The 22708-nt window shown below is 46.9% G+C and overlaps 4 protein-coding genes and 1 long non-coding RNA gene across 7 annotated transcripts; 3 read left to right on the top strand and 2 right to left on the bottom strand.

Annotated features, from left to right (window-relative positions):
- Positions 1–2571: 2571 nt before the first annotated feature.
- gltpd2a (glycolipid transfer protein domain containing 2a) lies at positions 2572–4017 on the bottom strand. Of its 2 annotated transcripts, none has more exons than XM_058068198.1 (6): positions 3835–4017; positions 3687–3751; positions 3451–3626; positions 3273–3387; positions 2994–3193; positions 2572–2923 (listed from the first exon to the last, which is right to left on the bottom strand). In XM_058068198.1, exons 1-6 carry the CDS (start codon positions 3917–3919, stop codon positions 2695–2697), a joined length of 870 nt encoding a protein of 289 aa, XP_057924181.1. In that variant the 5' UTR covers positions 3920–4017; the 3' UTR covers positions 2572–2694. The 2 variants fall into 2 exon arrangements, with proteins under 2 accessions (XP_057924181.1, XP_057924182.1); XM_058068199.1 differs by having other exon boundaries at positions 2994–3190; positions 3835–4016.
- Positions 4018–4890: 873 nt separating this feature from the next.
- LOC131125167 (uncharacterized) lies at positions 4891–13805 on the top strand. Its single transcript, XR_009128985.1, has 3 exons — positions 4891–5074; positions 5303–5462; positions 7663–13805. It is a non-coding gene; the product is annotated as an uncharacterized LOC131125167 (long non-coding RNA).
- Positions 5559–8926, bottom strand: LOC131125165 (uncharacterized). The gene is made up of 10 exons (XM_058066419.1): positions 8698–8926; positions 8294–8478; positions 8091–8228; positions 7908–8016; positions 7656–7833; positions 7433–7574; positions 6416–6568; positions 6299–6345; positions 6131–6210; positions 5559–6046 (listed from the first exon to the last, which is right to left on the bottom strand). The coding sequence occupies exons 1-10, from the start codon at positions 8803–8805 to the stop codon at positions 5966–5968; spliced, it is 1221 nt and encodes a 406-aa protein (XP_057922402.1). The 5' UTR covers positions 8806–8926; the 3' UTR covers positions 5559–5965.
- Positions 13806–14003: 198 nt separating the features above from the next.
- LOC131125166 (type I phosphatidylinositol 4,5-bisphosphate 4-phosphatase-B-like) lies at positions 14004–16080 on the top strand. The gene is made up of 7 exons (XM_058066420.1): positions 14004–14246; positions 14726–14907; positions 14979–15085; positions 15146–15257; positions 15342–15394; positions 15487–15577; positions 15647–16080. The coding sequence occupies exons 1-7, from the start codon at positions 14192–14194 to the stop codon at positions 15788–15790; spliced, it is 744 nt and encodes a 247-aa protein (XP_057922403.1). The 5' UTR covers positions 14004–14191; the 3' UTR covers positions 15791–16080.
- Positions 16081–17143: 1063 nt separating this feature from the next.
- Positions 17144–22332, top strand: znf638 (zinc finger protein 638). 2 transcript variants are annotated; one of them, XR_009128984.1, is made up of 11 exons: positions 17144–17192; positions 17850–20272; positions 20351–20412; positions 20488–20589; positions 20666–20794; positions 20898–21014; positions 21163–21440; positions 21514–21689; positions 21799–22083; positions 22155–22180; positions 22257–22332. XR_009128984.1 is itself a non-coding variant. In XM_058066418.1 (9 exons), the coding sequence occupies exons 2-9, from the start codon at positions 18050–18052 to the stop codon at positions 21994–21996; spliced, it is 3285 nt and encodes a 1094-aa protein (XP_057922401.1). In that variant the 5' UTR covers positions 17144–17192; positions 17850–18049; the 3' UTR covers positions 21997–22174. The 2 variants fall into 2 exon arrangements, 1 of the variants encoding a protein (XP_057922401.1); XM_058066418.1 differs by lacking the exon at positions 22257–22332 and having other exon boundaries at positions 21799–22174.
- The last annotated feature ends 376 nt before the right edge of the window (positions 22333–22708 follow it).

Below are 22708 nucleotides of genomic sequence, written 5' to 3'. Positions count from 1 at the left end.
CTGACTGGTTTGCCTTTAACATGGCTGTCATGGAGCTCATTGGAGTAGTAGCATCCATCCTCAACGTGTGGGCCATCAACAAGAAAGACAGCCGGTTGGCCCTGGCTGGACTTATCATCCAGGCGTTCCCCTGGTACGGACAAATGGTCTTCCCCTTGTTGACGTGCAGCGATCGCTACCTGGCGGTGGTCCACCCCGTCACTTACCTGCGTCTCAGGCGGCGGCGGAGCATTCGGATTGTCACGACTGGCATCTTGTGGCTAGTGTGTTTTGTGGGGATCTATTTGACCTTTCTGTCCTTGAAGCACCCTCTGCTGGCCGTCTGGCTGGGCATCTGCCAGGTGTCTCTCTTCATCGGGTGCATGACTTTCTGCAGCCTCTCGGCGGTCAACGTGCTGAGGCAACCACGACCCGGCCAGCAGGTTGGAATCGTGATGGACAAATCCAAGCAAAGAGCCATCTGCATCATCCTCATCATAGCGGCAGTTCTTCTCCTCAAGTACGTAGGCAATGTTCTCTCCAGCGTCACCATCTTGGTAGTACCGTTTGGCTACAAAACCTCCTGTGGCATGATGGTGGCTGTCCGATGCTTCGACCTTCCCAGCAGCTGCTTACTCCCGCTCCTCTTCCTGCACAGGAAGGCAAAATGACAAGATTGGCTTCAAAGGCTTTGCAAGCTTCAACCTGCGGCCTCAAATAGGTTCATTTTCTCGTTTTATTCAATATATGTTCAGTTTATTATATTCCAGAAATATTTGAATGGTATATTACCTGAGGATTTATATTGACATTTTTCTGCAGTCAAGGTAAATCTCTATTCAATGAATCTTAAAAAATATGTACAAAAGTGAACATACTTTGACCTACTTACCTCATCTCTCGTCTGGGATGACTTGACCTTAAGAGGAGTGGGTGTGGCCAGTGGGCAGCGTCAGGACCGCATCATTCATATAAATGTGACATGTGTCAACCTCATTTGTTTGGTGTACATTTGATGACAATAACAATGCTCATAACCCTGCCTGGTGACTGACTGCTGTACAGTCCATGGTGTAGAACAGGGGTGGGCAAACTACGGCCCGGGGGCCACATCCGGCCCGCCAAGTGTTTGAATACGGCCCGCCCAATCTTTCCAAAGTATTTCATTTAAACTCAACATACAACCTGGCATCATGGCCTGAGCCAACTTTTTGATGGTTTTATCAATTTCGTTTTTTGACATGGTCTGTTGTTTACAAAGTGCTCCTGAAAAAAGGGACACAAGCACATAATAATAATAATAATAATAATTAATATTATTAGATTATTATAATTATTATTACAACTATTGTGATTATTATAATTATTATATTAATGCTAATTATTATATTAATTATATATAATATTATTGTTATATTTGCATATTTTACATAATAATAATATAATAATTATTATTTTAATTTTATTGTAATTATTATAATATTTTATTATTTTTAAAATATTTAAATATAAATATAAAATAATAAATAATAATAGCAGATTGCATGACAATTTTACAGATACAATAATACCAGGTGGACTGTTACATGTAAAATATATAGTCTGCCCCCCCCCGTAAATTTTGTCATATCAATACGGCCCGCGAGTCAAAAAGTTTGCCCACCCCTGGTGTAGAAAGTCAGCTGCCATAGGCTACAGCTGGCCAATCACTGAACAGAATATAATCTATTTGTTATAACAATAATAATAATAACGACTGACTTGTTACGATTCAGTCCAGTTCTGGGATAGGCTGCAGAATAACCCCCCCCTCCCCCTTGACCCGAGTGAGGAGATGGATGGACGGATGATTTATTTAATAAACATGTATTTCTTGTTCTTTTTTCACTTGTAAATGATGAGTCCATGCCATGCAGTTCTGGATCATTGTTTTCCCATGAGAACTCAACTATGATGCTGGTCAACTATAGCATTTAGCTTGTTAGCTTTGTTTGTCACCAATGAACAATGGCGAATAAAGGGAATGATAGTGGAACTGAAATAATCGATTTTTATTTTAATTTGGTGGAAACGGGTCCAAATGGCTCTTTTGATTATCGACCCCTGGTTTAGAGTTGAAAAACTTTATTGGTGTGCCCATTATTCATGTTTTTTTTGGCCATTTGTGGCATGTTTTGAATGGTACCCCCCTGCAAATAGCATGGATGGACTGTAGTAAAAATAAATAACAATGATAATGCTAATACGGCGGCATGGCGGTCGAGTGGTTAGCACGCAGACCTCACAGCTAGGAGACCAGGGTTCAGTTCCACCCTCGGCGATCTCTGTGTGGAGTTTGCATGTTCTTCCCGTGCATGCGTGGGTTTTCTCCGGGTACTCCGGTTTCCTCCCACATTCCAAAAACATGCTAGGTTAATTGGCCACTCCAAATTGTCCATAGGTATGAATGTGAGTGTGAATGGTTGTTTGTCTATATGTGCCCTGGGATTGGCTGGCCACCAGTCCAGGGTGTACTGCCGCCTGGGATAGGCTCCAGCACCCCCCGCAAGCGGTAGAAAATGAATGAATGATAATGCTAATACATTGACCAAACACATTTATTCATTGAGTGCAATAAGTTGTTGTCCTCCACAGACTCTTATGGAACACATGGATGGTGGAGAACCACCAGATTCAATAGAGTTGTGGTTTTTGGGTCATGTGACTTGGTTGCTTTCAGGGCAGATCCAGCATTCCGTTCTGTTCCAGTATCAGCTGAGTTCTACCATGGACCAGTTGTAAAGCGTGGATGAGGGTACGCAGAACAGGCTCCGCCTCCTGCTGGCTCTGCACACACACCAGCCGCAGGAAGTGGTTCCTGTCTGGGAGGGCGAGGAAGACGAGCTCGGCGGCCTGTCGCAGCACCCATGAGTGGTGGGGGGCCAGCGCCACCCGGTAGGCCTCCCTGAGGGAACACCAGGATGACATCATCAGTCGCCATGGAGCCAAACAATATGGAGGCCGTGGCCGCGCACCTGCTGAGCTCGCCGGGTGTCTTGAGGCGCCCTTGCTTGTCGGGCATGTGTGTCAGTCCATTCAGTGTCAGGGCAAGCCACAGCAACGACCGATGCAAACGCAGCAGCGTCCTGCAGCCTGAGTCCGTGCGGCGGGAAAAGTGGACCACCCCGTGTTTTTGCTCCGCCTCCACCATGGAACTCAGCGAGTGGTATGCCTGCTGACGTACCACAGGAAGCTCTTCATGATCATGGATGCCATCGATGATGATGACGCTGAGCACCCACCACCCGTCTCACCCCGCCCTCCGAACCGCGTTCCTGGTGTTGGCGAGCCAACCGACGGATCAGCGCCACTTTGTCACTGACCTTCTGCGAGAAGAAGCTAACCACGGGGCCCAGAGACTCCATGAAGCTGTCAAGAGAAGAGAAGTCAGTGAAGCGCACCGCCGCTGCCACTCACGTAATTGGAGTGTACATGATCAGCTGATCCCAACTCTGCAGGTACGGCTCCAGCAGGACGTCATCGCCAATGCTCACACTGGACTTCAGGAAGTGCAGGAGACGCCACGCCTGAAATGATTGGCCAGGGCACTCCTTGATGAGGGGTGAGTCTCGGCCAAATTCCAACCCCTCCTTGGCGACCAGTGGAGGCTGAGAGAGAAAAAGACTTGACAATGTACCAACTTAGTTCCTCTTCCATGGAGGCTTTACCTTTTTTCTGTACGTTGTCCCACATGGAAAGTGGGCGGGGTCACAGTCTGACACATCGCCCTGGGCTGCAGAGCATGCAAAGACGTTAGCGGCCCTGCCGGGCACGGGACGCCAGAGCCAACATGGACAACCCGTTAGGGAGACTTACGGAGCCACACAACCAACACCAGCAGCACCAAGATGGCCGACAGCAGAAGGCAGGGAAGCAGTGGCGTCCTTCGAAGCGTGACCATATCGACCACTGCGCACGTTCACATACTCCCAGGCGCACAGTGGGGGACCCCACTCACTCACACACACACATGCATACACATTGATTAGACTATGACAAACACGCATGAGTCCCTGGACAACCTTTGGACTTGACCTTCGTTCTCAAGCACGTGTTCACGCACGCGTAGAAACAGGGTCGATGAAACAATGGCGACACGCCACATTCGCCCCCGTGCTTTTTCATCATGCAAGATTGTTGTGTTTTAACAGTTTTCTGGTAAGTAATCCCAAATTGAAAGTGTGCTTTTATCATCAGTACTGACAGTTTGTGGTTTAACCAAACATAACCTAGCACGGATCTGTATTTTCAAAATCAACTCTTTTGAAAAATCAACTGTTTTCCTGGTATATAGAAGTGTGTTCCATGTGTCGGTAACCAAAAAAGAAATGCAAATTCAAATCCAACACAGTGTTGCAACATCATTCCACCAACAGTTCTATTCTTGGATAGACTCTTTTTGAAGTTCTGAGCTAGTCTTTCAGTGGACTCAGCGGGGTGGCCATGAACTTGATGGTTACTTCCTTTTTTAAATTTTTTTAATTCAACGTATGTATGTATTTATGTCTTTGACATAAAATGTCTCCATGGAGCCCTAAGCCAAATTTGATTTTGGAGCCCTCACACGCGGAAAAAATAATTAATATTTTTTTTCTCTTTTACGTTAATTGCTCTTGGGGGCCCCCTACTGGTCACCAGGCCCTAAGCCTATGCCTTGGCCGCCTCTGTCTTTGGAAGATATAACAAATTTCTATCCATAGTCTACATAGGAGGTGTGCTTTAAACATATTCTAAAGCATCTTTGAGTAAACTTCCAATGTCATTCGAGTATCTCATTGCCTGACCTCTTGTCCTGATTTTACAATATCAGAGTATCACTAGCAGTTGACAGCGCCATGCAATTCTCGACCCGAACACAGAGTGGCGCTGTGGCAACATAACACTCACTAACAAGACACCCGAGAAGCAGACGTGACGTCACAGAATGGCGATACAATAATGATTTAGGTTGTGTTAGTTTTTCCAAGTCTTTTCGTGAGGCCTATTTTTTAGTGAGCCCAAAATTAACAAGATGGAGACAGTCAGCAGACGAACTTTGGACAGGATTTACTCGGCGGTAAATTGAAGCTCATTTCATTTAGTTGTGGTTTAAAATGTAAAGCTATGCTAGCTAGCATACACTAGACTCGATAGAAAGATAAAATAAGCACTGTTCATTCTCGACGAATGGAAATGTTCCGGCGGGTTACTCGGTGAATGTTTAATAGTATAAGAAAGTTATTAATATCATAAACAAGCACAGAAGATAAATATTGAAACTGTTTTAACGTCGTGTGTCTATCAGGTGTTCTTGGCTGTTGTGGTCCTGTCGTGGTCGTACGTCATCTACGCAAGCAGGGTGGCAGCTCATTGGCTGCTGGAGGAGAGGACGACCCTTCGACGTCATGACTGACAGCCAACTACTCAATCACAGCTTGGATTTAGGACAGTACTACACTGCCGAAGTAAGTACACGGTATACTTGTTCAAGTGTACTAAAGCAAGTATCCCATCACTAGAAGAACAGGAGTCCAACATGAGGGGAGTGTTGGTCAGACAACTGGGAGGGTGGAAGTCCAGGAGGAGGCCATGCCTGACGTGAATGACCCCAATAGGGAACTCTGACTACACCTAATGGAGTTTATTTTAAGAACAAAATGGACAAAGGTTGTTTTGTGTCTTGAAACTTTTCACTGCTGGGTCACTGTTGTCAACAACTTCCTCATCAGTGCTTAGCATTTCATCACTTTCAGTTTCATTTTGACCCATTTCCACAACAATATGCAAAATGTCAAACACGAAGATCTCCTCCTACTGGCAGATTAATCTTTTGAGTCCAACTATGCTTCAAATGTCATCAGAACAGTTTCAGACAAAAGATCATTTGGCCGTTCTAGGTAAGCAGAAACCTGAAAAGTCATTTCCGGAAGACTCAATGACATTTTTATTGTCAGAACCCATGTTAATGTCAGACAGGAAGCTGCTTGATGTTGACCACTCTCAGTGTAATATCAAAGGGCAGCCCTCGCTCCACAATCTCCATCTTGAGCTGCAGCCAGACAAAAGTGCCGGTCAAGTTGTGTCTCAAATGAAGTTCTACCTGATGTGTGGACGCCATTGTAAGATAGTGGACCTGCGGTAAGAAGACCTCCTGGAGGTATTCCTTGGACAGAGGGGACAGGGACGTGAGCCCGGCTTTCAGCACAGCCACAACTAGAAACAAAAGCAGATGCCAAAGTTGTGACGTCCTACTGTTGGTAGTTTATCATCAATAGATGACACAGCTAGAGGCTCCACTCACCTTGTTCAACCACCACAAACACACAGCGCAGTTCTGAGTGGAGTTTACTGAGGAAGACGACATTGGAGTGTAAACATTGGACAAATGAATGACTCAGTCATCACCAGAAATACGTACCGCTGTGAAACACCAGTGGCTTCGATGACGAAGCAGACGGGATGACTTTGGCCTATGTCTCTGTCAGACGGCGTCCAGGACAACACGAAGCTTCCATTGCCAATCGTCGTCTTGGTCATGTTGGACGGCCCGGTGAACAGAAGCTCAGAAACACTGACAGACGAAGTATCATTAGACATCATTAGACGGATTGGCATCATCAATCCAGTGGCCAATCTGCATTAAGAGCAGGGGCACCAGATGACCGTGTGTGTGATTTTTAAAGATTTTATATTCAATACAGAGCAGTCACTTGCTAAACTAGACTATTCCCTCAAGGGGGAAATAAAGCAGTGTCCACATCACTTGGAAATACCATAACATTATAGCATCACGTGATTGTGCTCCACAAGCTTTCCCTAGCAACAAGTGGCCAATGTGACATGACCTCAGATGGTCGGCAACCCGCAGCTCCGGAGCCAATCTTCTGCCTCCATGTGGCAGCTCCGAAGCCAAGCTATGGAACTACTATGGAAGGTTGAGCAGATCCACTCAAAAAGACCTACATAGTTCCGTATTGAAATGATTTCAGATGCACTCTGCACTTCTGTTGGTTGAATGTTGTTGTTGTAACGGGTAAAAAAATGATTAAAACTCTGGAATTTTGGCTATCTATGTTGCCAATATCTACGTGCTAGCTGCTGTTGTCCTGCACTGTTGTTGTGCATCCATCCATTTATTGTCACGAGGGTCGCGGGGGTGCTGGAGCCTATCCCAGCTGTCTTTGGGGTAGAGGCAGTGTTCACCCTGGACTGGTGGCCGCCAATCCCAGGGCAGATATAGACAAACAACCATTCACACTCACATTCATACCTATGGACAATTTGGAGTTGCCAATTAAACTAACATGCATGTTTTTGGAATATGGGAGCACAGGGAGAACATGCAAACACAGAGATGTCCCAGCAGAGAATCGATCTCCTACATGCTAACCACTAGACCCCCGTACTGTTGTTATATTCATAAAAAAAAACTTACTTGGACCTTGATGACGTTCCAAAGATGGGAATATTCAGGGTCGTGTTGACTGTGGCATAGAAATAATGTCCATTGGCGACTGTAGGTACCAGGAAGGTGGGCACAAACTCTCCATCATCACAGGACTCCACTGGAGGGTCCACTGTACGTCCACACACAGAATAATAGCTTAAACGTTTTTAGGCGGGTGAGACGACAATCAAAATGAAGCACACTTTCTCACCCCTCAGGACAAACTGGACGGGAATTTGACTGATGGCGTCCTGGTTTGTGAGAATTTCAAACCCAGCGCCGTCAGTCACAGTGATGTTTTTGCGGGAAAAGTCCTCCATCAGCAGCTGGATGGCGTATGCACCCTCGACTTGGTTGCTGTTGCTGGCACTGAAGGTCATCTGACAGGACTGCACAGGGACAGAATGAGGTCTAAACGGCATGTGGACCGGCACGGGGGATTGTCTTTGGGGGTGTCACACACCGGCGAGAGGCTGAGAACAGACGTGGCGATTTCATATCTGCACCTCACTTGGTCTCCATTCGGGTCAAAAGTCAACAGCGTCAGGTTCCTCGGACAGTTGGAGGGGACTCTTGGAGACACATGTAGATACCCGTTGACGTGGAAACTAGTTTCCATGGTGACCACAACCTAGAGAGGTCTTACCGGAGAACGGGCAGTATGGTGGTCACAGGGGAAGCATTGGTTCTGTTGATGTCGGACCTCTTTCTCAGGTCAACATGGGTCACGGCCAGCACGTCTCTGACGCCATTGATGACGTTGATCCACTGGTGTCCCGTCAGCCTTTAGTCACAGCATGATTGGTCACTGTTCAATAGGATGGGGTCACAGGTCGTATCAGCACCCACCTGAGCTCAAATCTTTTGGAGGAAGTGGTGTTCACCAGCACGACCACCTCATTCTGACACCACGTTCCATTCCCCTCATGCACTGTGGCCGCTGACGCCACCGTCAGCAAGCAGTTGGCAACGGGACAGTCGAGAACGCTGACGTTGTTGCACACATTGAAGGCCACATTATAGCGAAGAACCAACTGTGGAGACAAGGAGCATCACGGAATGCAGTATTCATTTGGAAACCGTGACGCCGTCCTGCCTGAACCAACTTCCTCCTATTTGGAATCTTTTGGCCAATAGCGGTGAGTTACCCGACATGAAGAATACTCAGAAAGCGACCAAGAAGAATCACAGTGATGAAATAAAAACCTCAGGTTTTTCCGTAGACTGCAGCCTCATCGAGTGTATGTACATACCGTGTCATTGGAGGTTCTGCTCGGGTAGAAGGTCGTCACCGTGCTCAAAAAGTTGGGCACCTGACAGCTGCAGGCCGGAAGCAACAAGATGAGCAGGTGGACCCACATGACACGTGGAAACTTATTCACTAATCTGAGAATCTGTAATCGCGGATCTGAGAACCGCAATCGGAGATCTTAGAACAACAAGCAGTTTTTTACGTGCCTCTGGTCCGACACGCTGGTTGTCTTCTGCAAGCTCAACGCTTCCTGGAATTTAACTGTGCAATCATACAGGGAGTGGCCTGGCATGACCACATTGTGATCTTGCAATTAACCTCCTTCTGTGTGTGTGTCTGTGTGTAGGTGTGTGTGTGTGTGTGTGTGATTGTGTGCCAAGCCACAGGTTCAGACATTAATGAAACAACACTGATTATTTTTTATTTTCCTTATTCCAACTGCAGTAACATACATCCTCACGGGTACACAGAAGTCCAAATGGAGACCAACGTAGACTTAAACACATCAACACACTGGAACACACTAAAAATCATATTACCTCGTACTTCGATATGTGACAAAAAAAAACAAACAATATTAGGAAAGCAGGAAGTGAACAAATGTAACAGTTAGTGATTGTAAAAGTACCAGATGAAGGGGTAGGATTTAATAAGCTTTGCTTCTTCCTACTCCTTTTGGACATGTGGAACTGGGAACTGATTATGGGATGCACTCAATTGGAATCTGATGCATGTTCAAATGAAATAAAATCATAACCATTACCAAAAATAAAAATCAGTTTCAGCCATTAACAATATAAATCAGTCACATTTTATAAAAAGGAAAATCAAATCTTTTGGATGACTTGTCAATATTAGACTAAATGTATTTTTCCCAAATGGTGCTGGTTCCTTCCCAATACAACACATGTCACGTTCCAGCTTGAGAACTTTACGGTTCGACCCCATGATGCAGAGATGACGCCCCACTTGCAGGTAAAAATGTATTTATTGGATGCTATGCAGCAGAACGACGCACTAGCATGACCAACTCAAACACGGCAATGACCCGACAAAGAAGGGAGCAACGCACCTGAACTAAATAGGCAACACAATAGGAAACAGGTGCAGGAGATCATTGAACGCAACTGAAAACGGAACAGAGCCACACAGGAAGTAAATACAAAATAAGGGCAACTAGGAACTCAGGAAAAAAGGAAAACTAAGAGCTGTCACGAGGGGGTGAAGCCCAATGGTGACAACACAATCAGTAACGATCGAGACCTTCTCGCCAATCGGAAGCCTGAAGAAAGTCATTATGGGGGACATTATGTGTCGCTGTGGTCTACTTTGCTGAAGTTGACCATTCTCAGTGTGATGTCAGACGGCAGCCCTCGCTCCATCAGCTCGTTCTTCAGCTGCAACAAGACAAAAGTGGCGGTCAAATTGTGTCCTGAATTACGCCTACCTGACATGTGTTCCAAGATGGTGGACCTGCGGTAAGCCGACTTCTTGAATTTCTTCTCGAAACAGCGGCACCGAGGAGGAGATCTTGGCAGTCATGGCAACCACAACTAAAAGACAAGAAGTTTAAAAAAGACAACCGGCATGCTAAGATGTATTTATGAGAAGCTGTGATGTCATACTGTTATTTGCTGGCGGTTCAGGACCTGTAAGAGACAAGTGAGACAGCGTGACAAGATGTTTGTTGGGCATTATAAACATCTGTAGACCACAGACAGGAACACGCTCCACTCACTGTGCTTGACCACCACAACTATACAACGCAGTTCAGACTGGAGTTTACTTTTGAGGACGATGGCTTGAACAACAAAACAGACTGGATGACTTTGTCCCAAGTCACGGTCAGACGGCTTCCAGATCAGCAGAAAGCTTCCGTTCTCCAGTGTCTCCTTCGTCATGGTGGACGGCCCGCTGAACAGAAGCTCCGAGACACTGGTCAACCGAGAGACGTCTGTCAATCAGGCGGCAATACTGGTTGTTTGTTTCAGCTTTTTCCTGATTACGATGTCACAACAGCAGATCTTTTTGATCCGCATACTCATTTTTGGCTTGGGCTCTTTAAATTCCGGATGCCCATCAGGGCGGCAATACTTTATAATTAATATTAATACACATCAGACATTTGGTTGCAAATTCTAGCGCTGTTTTCTGAATATTTTTTTTTGTGTTTATTGGCTTATGAATTCTACCGAACAACAAATGGCTACAAGGGGAAAGAATCAAAACTGATGTCTAAGTTGTTGCATCTGTTGTCACGTTCATAATAAATCTGTACTACTACACTAGGAATGTTTTAAATAATACAAAATATTTGTTTGAAAGAAAAACATACTTGGACATTGCCGACTTTGCATGGATGGGAATAGCCAGGGTTGTGTTGACCAGAACGTAGAAATGCTGTCCGTTGGCAACTGTAGGTAACAGGAAGCTGGGCAGAAACACTCCCTCTTCACAGGACTCCACTGGAGGGTCCACTGTACGTCCACACACAGAATAACACTCAAGTTTTTGTGCAGGTGAGCCGACACTCAAAATGAAGCACTCGTTCTCACCCTTTAGAACAAACTGGACGGGAATTTGACTGATGGCGTCCTTGCTTGTGAGAACCTCCGTTTTTTTGTCTCCAGTCACAGTGATGTTCCGGAGAGGAAAGTCTTCCATCAGCAACTGGATGGTGTAAACGCCCTCCACTTCCTCGCTGGTTCCGGTGGGACTGAAGGTCATGAGACAAGACTGCACAGGAACAATGAAGGAGCTTGATGGTCTGCTATGGAGATAGTTTTTTGGGGAATGGGTCCCTCACCGGGAACAGACTGAGAACAAATGGGATGTTTTCATATCTGCACTTCACTGTGTCTCCGTCGGGGTCAAAAGTCAACAGCGTCAGGTTCCTCCGGCAGTTGGAGGGGACTCTTGGAGACACATGTAGACGGCCGTTGACGTGGCAACTGTGTTTCCATGGTGACCACACTCCTGAGAGGTCTTACCTGAGAACGGGCAGCACGGTGGTCACGGGCGAAGCGTTGGCCTGGCCTGTGTCCGACCTGCGTCTCAGGTTGACGCGAGTCACAGCCTGTATCACTGGGACTTTGTTGGTGACGTTGATCAGCCTTTAACCGCAGCGTGATTGGTCACTGCGTGTACGATGTATGGCATCACATAGTACCGTATCGTATCATCACTCACCGTAACGAAAAATGTTGAGTTGAGTTGTTGTGAAGAGACGAGACCACCTCAGTCTGACACCATTCTCCGCTGCTCTCCGTGTCCACCTTGGTCAGAGTCGCACCTTCCTCCATGCAGTCATCGATGTCACATGTCCACCTGATGTCACTTTGGCACGTTTGGTAGCCCACTTTGTAGCGAAGGACAACCTGTGGAGTTCAAAATATTGATTATTCATTGGGGATTAAGGGGGCTGCCGGTTGCCATGGTAACTGTGCAACCTGGACATACCGTGTTATTCCTGGTATTGCTGGGGTAGAAGGTCGTCACCGTGCCCAACAGGTTGGATGCCTGACAACTGCAGGCCAACAGCAAGAAGACTAGCAAGTGGACGCACACGACGCATGAAGTTACCACCATCTTGAAGATAATGTGTCTGCGTGCGTCTAGTCCGACCTGCAAACACAGCACTTCTTCAAATGGAACAATGACCATGGGCGTGGCCTGGCAGGACCGTGTGCGTGTTTCTCAGGCGTAGATGTGGGCGAGACACCACAGATGATATCTGTGTGGAGTTTGCATGTTCTGCCCGTGCGTGGGTTTTCTCCGGGTACTTTCTCCCACATTCCAAAAACAGGAGGCCAATGGTTGGCTACCACTTCAGGGTGGCCCAAGTCACCTGGGATAGGCTCCAGCATACCCTAGTGAGGACAAGGAGCATAGAAAATGAATTAGTTTTTGAAATGGAGCCATGTTGGCACAGTCATGTCAAATGCATTATTTCATGATGTGAGCATTTAATTTATCATTTTCATTTTTCTTGTTGCATAAAGACGTCTTAGTTCTTCTTACTTTAGAGGGTTTTCACGATGTTTGTGATAAATGGCACAAAACCACAGCACAGTTCAATCACATTGAGAAATGAATGGTATGAAATCTGACATGATGATCAGATAGGAGACGGGTTCCATTCTCAAGCAAACCACACGCTGATTGAAAAGTAATACTGATATGACTTAAATCTATGGAGAATACGAGAAGTTATGTCTTTTTAATCACATTTTAAACAAATACAATACACTTTTTTCCCCGTATCTTGTAAGAATTATACAGTAGTTCAGAAATAAATTCAAAGTACGTAAAAATAGTGAGTTACTTTTTAATCACCCTCCTGTTAGAGCGGACAATGTGTGAACCACGTCACTCACATGTCACATAAAATGTTTAGAATGTTTGGAAAAAGTCTACTGGATGCAGTAGCGGACGGACCAGTTATTTTTAATCACGCGGAAGTAGTTGATTTAATTATTGAGAATACACCGTCAACTTCCTTCTTGATCATAGGAATTGTTCATTCATTCATTCATTTTCTACCGCTTTTTCCGCGGGGGTGCTGGAGCCTATCCCAGCTGTCTTCGGGCGAGAGGCGGGGTACACCCTGGACTGGTGGCCAGCCAATCCCAGGGCACATATAGACAAACAACCATTCACACTCACATTCATACCTATGGACAATTTGGAGTGGCTAATTAACCTAGCATGTTTTTGGAATGTGGGAGGAAACCGGAGTACCCGGAGAAAACCCACGCATGCACGGGGAGAACATGCAAACTCCACACAGAGATGGAATCGAACCCTTGTCCTCCTAGCTGTGAGGTCTGTGCGCTAACCACTTGACCGCTGTGCCGCCCCATAAGAATTGTATAATAATCATAATATTAGAAGCTTTATAACCTTTGAATGAGGATAAGATTACTTTAGAATGAATAAATGCAGAATATTTTCATAATGTGTGACTTCCCTGAAACACGACCAAGTTAAAATTTCGATTGTTTTCCTAATTGGGACAATGAAGCTGCTTTGTAGAAGGGCTGAAAATAACGTTAACCAGTTTTCTGCATGTTATTAATTACTTTGGTAGACGCCAACAAAAGTATTCCTTCTAATTACTACTAATACTGTATTAAAATATATACTGTATTTGAAGATCAACTGTGTTGGTTTATGACGTCACATATACACTGAAAACTGTGCTTCCGTCTTTGCTTAGAACCAATCAGATAATCGCCATGGTGCTTAGAGGCCGCCCACTCTGTACGTGCACTGCCATTGGTTGCTGGCGGCGGTCATCACATAGTCATGTGACTCGTGTTTACGTTCTTTCACTTCCGCCTTCCGTTTCTTCGCCTCATGTGAATGAGAAGGCGATAGCTTGAAATCTCGGCTACATTTGGCCCGCAGACTTCCAGAAACGAGCCTCTCCCCTCACCGCCGCCCCGAGGCGTCGTCCTGTGGGCCACCGAACCGCTGAAGGCCCGCTGGCAGTCATGGCGGCCGGGGAACGCTCGCCGCTTCTGTCCGAGCACTTCGACGGGACAAATGGTTCGTCTCTCGGCGGAAGCTCGCCTGGACTTCCAAATGTTACATTTAATATGCTAAACATTTTACAATTCTACAGAGGCTCATGCAAACGTTAGCTTAGAAATCCACTTGGAGGTCAAAGTTCACACCCAGGCTGTCCGTTTCCTGTATCAAATGATTTGACGATATAAAAAAAAAGATCCTTAATGTTTTGCTAGTCTTTATGATACATTAGTCTGCATGCGTGCATACAAAACTGGGTGTGGTGTAACTGATTTGTTTGATTACAAAATATAATCAGAATTAGATTTAAATTTAGATTTAAAATTAGATTTCAGACTAACATGCACTTTTAAAAGCTCCTTTGTGTGTATGTGTGTGTGCTAGTGATCTCAGACAAGTGGTGATTGACATTTTGTGCAGAATGAAATATGAAATATGAAATGAAATATGTGATGTCACACTCCAATTAAGCCAGTTCCTGGATTGTCCACATGTAGGTTTGTCGCCCTACGGCATCTCGGTGGTGCTGGATGAGCCCCCGCCCCCCTACTCTCCTCAGGGTAGCCCGGAGAACAGCAGTGCTCCTTTCATCAGCTGTCGCGTTTGTCAGGGTGCCATTTCTGTGGAAGGCAAGATGCACCAGCATGTGGTGAAGTGCAGCATCTGTAACGAAGCAACCGTGAGTCCAGCAGGAAGTGTTGACAGCTTCATGGTGTGTGAGCCTAAAAGGACTTCTCTTCTGGCCTGTAGCCAATCAAGAACCCCCCCGCCGGGAAGAAGTACGTTCGCTGTCCGTGCAACTGTCTGCTTGTCTGCAGGGTCACATCGCAGAGGATTGCGTGTCCACGACCTTACTGGTGAGTCCACATCTTGATGATCATGAAATAATCAATCAATAAATGGTATTTTGGTGCCAGTAAACGAGTCATCAACCTGGGCCCGGTTCACATGGACAGGGATAGTCCGGAACCGCAGCATCAGCCTGTCGGCATCCGAGTCATCTGCGGTCACTGCTCCAGTCCGTTCCTGGTAGGATGCAAGACTGTCAGAACCTCTCACTTCTGCTGTCAGAACCTCTCATGTGTCTCACTCACTTCTTGTTTCTCTCCCCAGTGGACAGAGTTTTCGGATCGGACTCTGTCCAGATGTCCACACTGCCGGAAAGTGTAAGCACCTGGATGCTCGTCTGCATCTACGCATGTGCGACATTGCACTGAGACAGGAAGTGACTTCCACGTTTGCTTTTTTGTGTTTCCAGCTCCTCCGTTGGCCGGCGGTACCCTAGGAGGAGAAGCCTGCTGTGCCTCCTGGTCTTCATTGTGGTCGCCGCCGCCACCGCGGGACTGATGGTAAGTATTCATGTGTCGCCATGACGAGTGATGTGAATGAATGCAATGGAAACCTCCTGTTGTGTCCAGGTCGGAACGTGGCGGACTGCACGGGACTCCAAAGGGATCTACGCCACTTGGGTTCTGCTCATCCTCATTGCCGTGTTCGTCTTAGCCAGGACCATCTACTGGTGGTGTCTGAAAATTAGCCAGCCCATCACCAACATGACTTAAGAGCACATATCAACTTTTAAAATGTTTATATATTAATATCCAATGTAACTTGTTGGACACAAATCCAATGTGACCAAGGTGATGATGAAACCAATCCAGTTTATATATGCTAGGCTATCTGAACAAAACATCCACATCTTAGCTTAACCATGAAGCTAATTAGTGTAATACTGTAGCTAATGATATTTTTGGACCACTGGTTTACAAAGTGATGCTGCCCTCTTCTGACTAAAACATGTTTGTACTACTACTGTTAATTTGTACATTGTCAAATTAAATAATACATTCAACCCAATTGAGTGTCATTGGAGACAACCGTGTAGTCAGCAGGCTCATGTTCTCAGTTCTTTGGGATCTTTAGGTGACATTTCTAATTATGGTCATCAATGGTTATGACAGCCCCCTGTAGATCAGGGGTGTCAAATCTGAAAGTTGTGGGCTGAACTGGACCAAATGTTTATCTTATTTTTTGTCCTGACATTTTCAACATTTGCATATTGAAAGTATTATTCATTCATTTTCTACCGCTTATCCTCACGAGGGTCGCAGGGGTGCTGGAGTCTATCCCAGCTGTCTTGGGGCGAGAGGCGGGGTCCACCCTGGACTGGTGGCCAGCCAATCACAGGGCACATATAGACAAACAACCATTCACACTCACATTCATACCTATGGACAATTTGGAGTGGCCAATTAACCTAGCATGTTTTTGGAATGTGGGAGGAAACACATAGATGGCCGAGGGTGGAATCGAACTTGGGTCTCCTAGCTGTGTGGCCTGCGCTCAAACCACTTGTGTACCGTGCAGCCTGAAAGTATTATTAAAATAGTTCAAAAGAGACAATAGGCAGGGTAGGGCACACATAGAAAAACAAACATTCCCACTCACATTCATATGTAATTCATATATAATTGTCTCATTCTAGAGTGACCAGGGGTGGGCAAACTTTTTGACTCATGGGCCGCGTTGAGTTAACAAAATTGTGCGGGGGGCCAGAACATATATTTAACACACACACACACACACACACACAATTTTACACTTATAATTGTAACAGTCCGCCTTGAATTATTAGTCTAATTTTATTTTATAAAAGTGTCATACTATCAGCTATATGTTCTCATTTCCCTCAAATGACAAAATTTAATTTAATTTTATTTTTTTTTTACTGAATAAGACATCATGTTAAAAGTTGAAATACTCTGAAAGTAACTGGCGGGCCGGATTCAAATGCTTAGTGGGCCGCATGTGGCCCCCGGGCCGTAGTTTGCCCACCCCCTAGACGTTGGTGAATATTTAAAAGTGCAGTTTATGTTTGTTAAACAAAAAAAGTTGAAGCCTGATTTCCGTTGTTTGTGAACATGTGACTTCCTGCCATCCCTGCGCACGGAGCAGTCCACGAAAGTAAGATATACTCTTAAAAGGACATAGAAATACATCTGACATAGTTTGACATGTTATGCTAGCGCTTCATTTGCAACTAAAAGCGACCGTTAGTCGTTAGTTTTCTGTTGCAAATATGAACACTCACGCGTACTTCTTCTGGCTCGCAAGCCTCTGCTGCAGCCTTCCTGGTCAGGGTAAGACTATGGTGAAAGTCTGCATGGTGCAACTGGCAAAGCTTTGAAAGTCAAAGTGAAAGCACGTCTGTGGATTTTTATACTGCGTGCCCAATGAATGTGCGAGTCATGAACGAGTCGTGCAAACAAACTCGCGGCTCGTGTCTACATTAACTCGTTCATTTACTCACTTGCTATGTTTAAAGACTCATCACTTGGGAACGTTCTTATTTTCTGGTAATTTGAACAAGCACAGTGTAAACATACCTCTATGTTACATTTATGCTTATTTATTGCTGACTAGAAGATGTGGCTGCGGTGTTTTTGGAGACATTTCTGCATGTGGAGAATGGAATGTATCTTATCTTCACAAACAAGTCCTTCTGTCTTAAAACCAAGGCCCTCTAATGATATGTCCATGCCAGCCTGGGATAAACATTGGAAACTTGATGACATTGACGTCCTCTGCAGCTTTCTTTATCTTTAACTATCTTTATTTCAGCTTGGCATGTCCTCCTGTCCTCCTCACGTCTGGCCAGAGGACATCTAGAGAAGTTTGCTCCACAATGCTGTGGTCATTGGAGGCTGAGGTGGAACCTTGACAGCTTGCTATCTCCAGCACGTCAGCATACCTTGGACCTGTAACATCCTGTTCACCTACTGCTAAGGTCGTCTCCTCAACCTTCTCGTCGTCACAAAGCCATGTCCCAAACCCTTTGGAACCCTTTTGCCAACCAAACACCATCAGAGAAAGACTCCCAAAGTGGGTCTTCTCTTCATCAACCTGGATCAGCATACAGCTCTTTTGGGGATCTGTCAGGCACTTCTGAGATGTACCCGAGACCAGTACCTCATTGCTGGCCAGAACCTAGCACGGTCCCTAGCAGTGAGGCCAGCCTGAGGTCTATGGACCTGCACGTGAGACAAGTTAAAGGAGAGGTGAAGGATCACAGCAAACCTTTGCATCAGCTTTCACATCAAAGCATTCAAGGGACTGAGTTCCTCCCATTGGGTGAACGGACCACCTCTTCAAGATCGCTTGACCCCACCACAGCTTATGGAGGTGACTCATTCTTCAGTTACTTGCCTGGAGCTAAAAGAGATTATCAGTCCATTCCGGGATTGGGCGATGGTGACGATTGTATGTCAGATGAACCTGCAGCTCCACCTGAGTCCAGCCCACCCAAATACAGCCCTGAGTTGGCCACCGACATCCTTCAACGCTTTGGACTTGAAAAGGAAGACATGGAAATTCTGCTGTTGTACCCTGAAGACCAGATCACGCCTGCTCGTTTACCGTTCATCCTCCGCCAAATACGCATTCAGAAAGCCACAAAGGCTGCTGCCACGGCTACAGCCATCACAGCTACTGCCGCCACGGCTACAGCCATCACAGCTACTGCCGCCACGGCTACAGCCGTCACAGCTACTGCCGCCACGGCTACAGCCGTCACAGCTACTGCCGCCACGGCTACAGCCGTCACAGCTACTGCCGCCACGGCTACAGCCACCAGGGCTACTGCCGTCACAGCTACAGCCACCACAGCTACAGCCATCACAGCTACTGCCACCACGGCTACAGCCATCACAGCTACTGCCGCCACGGCTACAGCCATCACAGCTAGTGCCGCCACGGCTACAGCCATCACAGCTACAGCCACCACAGCTACAGCCACCAGGGCTACTGCCGTCACAGCTACTGCCGCCACGGCTACAGCCATCACAGCTACTGCCACCACGGCTCCAGCCACCAGGGCTACTGCCACCACAGCTACTGCCGTCACAGCTACTGCCGTCACAGCTAGTGCCGCCATGCCTACAGCCGTCACAGCTACTGCCGCCACGGCTACAGCTGCCACAGTTACTGCCGCCACGGCTACAGCCGTCACAGCGACTGCCGCCATGGCTACATCTGCCACCCCAGCTGCCCCAACTGCCCCAACTGCTGTCATGGCTGCAGTCGTCACGGCTACTGCCGCCACAGCTACAGCCGTCAATGCAAGAGTCGCAACAGCTGCCATGGCTACAGCCACCATCGCCACATCTGCCACCCCAGCTGCCCCAACAGCCACCACGGCTGCCACCACAGATAAATCCAAAGTATTACCTCAACCAGTACCCTGGTTTTCTAACCCTGCTGGAAGTGACAATCTGAAGCGTTTTGGAACAAAGGCTGAGAGCAACACTTTGGCTTCCCAGGCTGCTTCTTCTCGAGAAGACCAGAAGAGTTCCAGCTCTTCTCTCAGCTCCGTGGTCACCGTTGTGGCTCCCAAAAGTCCCGATCCAGTCCACCCAGTGCAGAGCTGTTCCTTGACAGGCAAAGACACAGGTCTCCAACAAGCAGCATCCAAAACAATTCCTTTGAAACAACTGAAAGGTCATTGCGGACCAAAAGCCATCACTTCAATCCATCGTGTGCATTCCAGTCGACCCAGCCTGTTGCTCATTTGCTGTAACGACAACAATGATGCTAACGGACCCAGGAAGAGTCAAGACTCACAGGAACCGCAACAACCTCGAATCTTTCAGTCGGAACAAGAACAGACAAATGTGGAAAAGCCTCACCGAAAGCCTGAAGAAAATCAGCAAATGCCAAAGAACCGACCACATACACCAAACGAGGACCAAGATACATCAGACAATCAACTAGATTCATTAGGTAAACGAGATGCGTCAAAGAAACCGCAGGATGGTTGTAGTCGACTGGTGCAACCCGTCTATAGCATCACCGCTAAGGTGTCATGTCCAAGTCAGCCTCCGACTGCTGTGACCTCCAGTCGACCGTCCCCGAGTGGAGCACCCACCAGTAGAGCACCCACCAGTAGAGCACCCCTTTTGTTCACCCCGCCCACAGCCGCCAAGATGTCTGACAGTGCTGTGGCCGTACCAAGAGTCATTCCACACACGTCTTGTCTGTATAACAAAGTGCGTGCTGTTATGAAGGGGTGTGCTCAGCCATGATGTTGTGGACTTCTAAAACATCTTCTCTCGTTTCCCTCCAAGGATGGACTCAGTCACCAGAACACCAGCCAGCACCTCGACAGCTTCACAAACACCTGCAAGAAGTAAGTCCGCTTTGATTTTGTCCTCGTTTCCTTAAGTTAATGTGTGACGTTTACTGCCGCTTCGTTCTTCACAAGCTCACCTCAGCAACAAGCTCATCTCAGCAGCAAGCCAGCCTCAACTTCCCAGAAAGCCAGGAGACTTTCATCGTCCCCTTGCACCTCCAAACGCGCTCACAGGTTCTACATTCCAGTTCTTCCAGAACTTCCAGTTCACATTGTGGACATGGTGCACTCACAAAGACACGTCCCGCAGGTCTTATTCCTCATCCTCTGACCACCATCGATCACGATCCCGAAGCTATGAGAGATCGTCGTCGCCCGCCAGTCGCAAGAAGAGGCGGAGTCGAGAGAGACGAAGGCGTTCTCCACACAGGAGCCGCAGGTGTTAATCCAGACAAAGTCACCACTCCAATTTGGATCAGCACACCTTTAGTATGAGACATTCAGGACCGAGACTCGAGATTCTTCTTCTGTCTTGTCTTCAGGTCTCTGACTCGTTCGCCTGCATCGTCCCGTGACAGCTGTCGTTCACGCTCCAGGAGCAAAAATAAAAGGAGGAGCCCAGAGAGACCACGACGTCCTGCGAGTCGATTTACTCGCAGGTCCTGATCCAGTGTCCACTCCGTCGTTTAGATCAGCACACCTTCTGAGTGTAGAAGATGCATGAGACCTTTAGGACATATTCTGTGTGTTTTTGCTAAAAAGTCCCCAGAGATGATGATAATGATTCTGCTGCTGTCTTTTCCCCAGGTCTCCTTCTCGTCCACGTGCATCCTCCTCTGACAGCTCTCGTTCACGCTCCAGGAGCCGGGAAAGACGATACTCATCAGCAGGAAACCGTCGGAGAACATCCCCGCGGAGAAGGAGCCCCAAAAAGCGCTCATCGCCGGGAATGAGCAGAGACAGACATGCATCTTCCAGGAGGTCCACCAAAAGTCGTTCCTCACCAAGAAGGAGTCATGATGCAAAAGCTTCAGAAAGGTCGAGCAGTGTAGAGCATCTTGCCAAGAAGGTGTTGGAAAAATCAGGTGAGATCCTCACTAAAAAGGGACTAGACTTTAAAGGAACACATGAGAGCCTCCTCTTCTCTCGTGCATCCAGCGATCCAATCTCTGCCGAACCAGACGGATCTGGAAACAGTGGTGAAAACTCTGGCTCCCGCTCTGCTGGCTGAACTGATGAAGATGAAGTCCTTCTCTTCGATTGGTCCGTCCTCATCCTCGTCTGCAGACAAGAAAAAGGATGCGACCCAAGCGCCAAGTTCATCTTCCACGAAGGTCTACTATAGGTCTACTTCATCTAGTCTAGTCTTGGAATGGATCAACATCGACATGTTGTGGTTCTTCAGTTGTCACTTTGTCATGACCAATCATCTTCTCGTATCAGGATGGGTGCAAGTCATCGCCCCTGACAACGGTGACGCTGAAGGCGAATAGTAACAACCTCTCCAGCGGTGACGTGAAGTCTGCTGCTGAGAACTTTGGCAAAACCAAGTCGGTTACGTTGCTTCCTGCCAAAGGCGAGGTACGGTACTTGCATGATGAAGGGGCTACACTGAGGTGGTCGACCATCATCCACGTTTAGTGACGTTAGTATGGACACATGCAGGCCATTGTGTGTTTTGAGCGAGAGGAGGCCGCCAAGAAGATGATGGACATGAAGAACTTGCATGTGAAGGACATTCTGCTGTCGGTTGTTTGCCTTATTATGTCTCCTCTAAATATTGTCTTGTTCCTGTGCAGGAGAGCATCGGCAAGGAGCCAAACACGTAAGACAGACTTTCAATCATCTCATAGCAAATTCCATTTATTCTCTGGCTCATAATTTGCTATCTTGATGTGCAGAACCGTTCCTAAAAGCCAGGCAACGGTCTCCAAAGCCAAAGCAAAGAAAGTCCCAAAGACGGTGAAAGGAGCTCAGGAGGAAGGCCCAATAAAAATGGAAAGTCCATCAATCACAGTGAATCCATCAGGAGGTGTCGATGAAGGAAAAGAGGAGCAGTCCAAAAGTAGCCCTGAAGTGGAGGTCTCACCTGAGCTTGAAGCATGCGTGATGGAATGTCCACAACAAGTCGTGCCTCAAATAGAAGAGGTGAGCGTCAACAAGGACAACGATTACATCCGAACGCTAGCTCCGGACATTAAGTCTTCTCTGAAGGACAAAGGAGATGAGCAGAAGATAAAAGTGAAAGACGGCAAAGAGGTGACAGCAGAGTCCTGCCAACTAAACCAAGAAGAATGCAGACATGTTGTAGAAACCTCAGCTGGCCTGCTATGTAAAAAAGACACCATGCAAG

This window comes from Doryrhamphus excisus, chromosome 3, assembly GCF_030265055.1.
Source record: "Doryrhamphus excisus isolate RoL2022-K1 chromosome 3, RoL_Dexc_1.0, whole genome shotgun sequence".
Classification (NCBI taxonomy): Eukaryota; Metazoa; Chordata; class Actinopteri; order Syngnathiformes; family Syngnathidae; genus Doryrhamphus; species Doryrhamphus excisus.
The sequence above is the reverse complement of the archived record's forward strand: the minus strand, read 5'-3'. Positions and strand labels throughout refer to the sequence as shown.

Bases quoted from the DNA above. Each gene is read 5' to 3' on its own strand.
- LOC131125166 (XM_058066420.1), top strand. From the start codon at position 14,192: ATGGCGGCCGGGGAACGCTCGCCGCTTCTGTCCGAGCACTTCGACGGG. The intron at 15,086-15,145 runs GTGAGTCCACAT...TTTTGGTGCCAG, and splicing joins GCGTGTCCACGACCTTACTG to TAAACGAGTCATCAACCTGG. The intron at 15,258-15,341 runs GTAGGATGCAAG...TTCTCTCCCCAG, and splicing joins ACTGCTCCAGTCCGTTCCTG to TGGACAGAGTTTTCGGATCG.
- znf638 (XM_058066418.1), top strand. From the start codon at position 18,050: ATGTCCCAAACCCTTTGGAACCCTTTTGCCAACCAAACACCATCAGAG. The intron at 20,795-20,897 runs GTGTTAATCCAG...TCTTGTCTTCAG, and splicing joins TCTCCACACAGGAGCCGCAG to GTCTCTGACTCGTTCGCCTG. The intron at 21,690-21,798 runs GTCTACTATAGG...TTCTCGTATCAG, and splicing joins CAAGTTCATCTTCCACGAAG to GATGGGTGCAAGTCATCGCC.
- gltpd2a (XM_058068198.1), bottom strand. From the start codon at position 3,919: ATGGTCACGCTTCGAAGGACGCCACTGCTTCCCTGCCTTCTGCTGTCG. The intron at 3,752-3,834 runs GTAAGTCTCCCT...CATGCTCTGCAG, and splicing joins GGTGTTGGTTGTGTGGCTCC to CCCAGGGCGATGTGTCAGAC. The intron at 3,627-3,686 runs GTAAAGCCTCCA...TTTCTCTCTCAG, and splicing joins GGACAACGTACAGAAAAAAG to CCTCCACTGGTCGCCAAGGA.
- LOC131125165 (XM_058066419.1), bottom strand. From the start codon at position 8,805: ATGTGGGTCCACCTGCTCATCTTGTTGCTTCCGGCCTGCAGCTGTCAG. The intron at 7,575-7,655 runs GTGAGAAAGTGT...GTGGACGTACAG, and splicing joins CGTCCAGTTTGTCCTGAGGG to TGGACCCTCCAGTGGAGTCC. The intron at 6,569-7,432 runs GTAAGTTTTTTT...TTCGTCTGTCAG, and splicing joins GGAACGTCATCAAGGTCCAA to TGTTTCTGAGCTTCTGTTCA.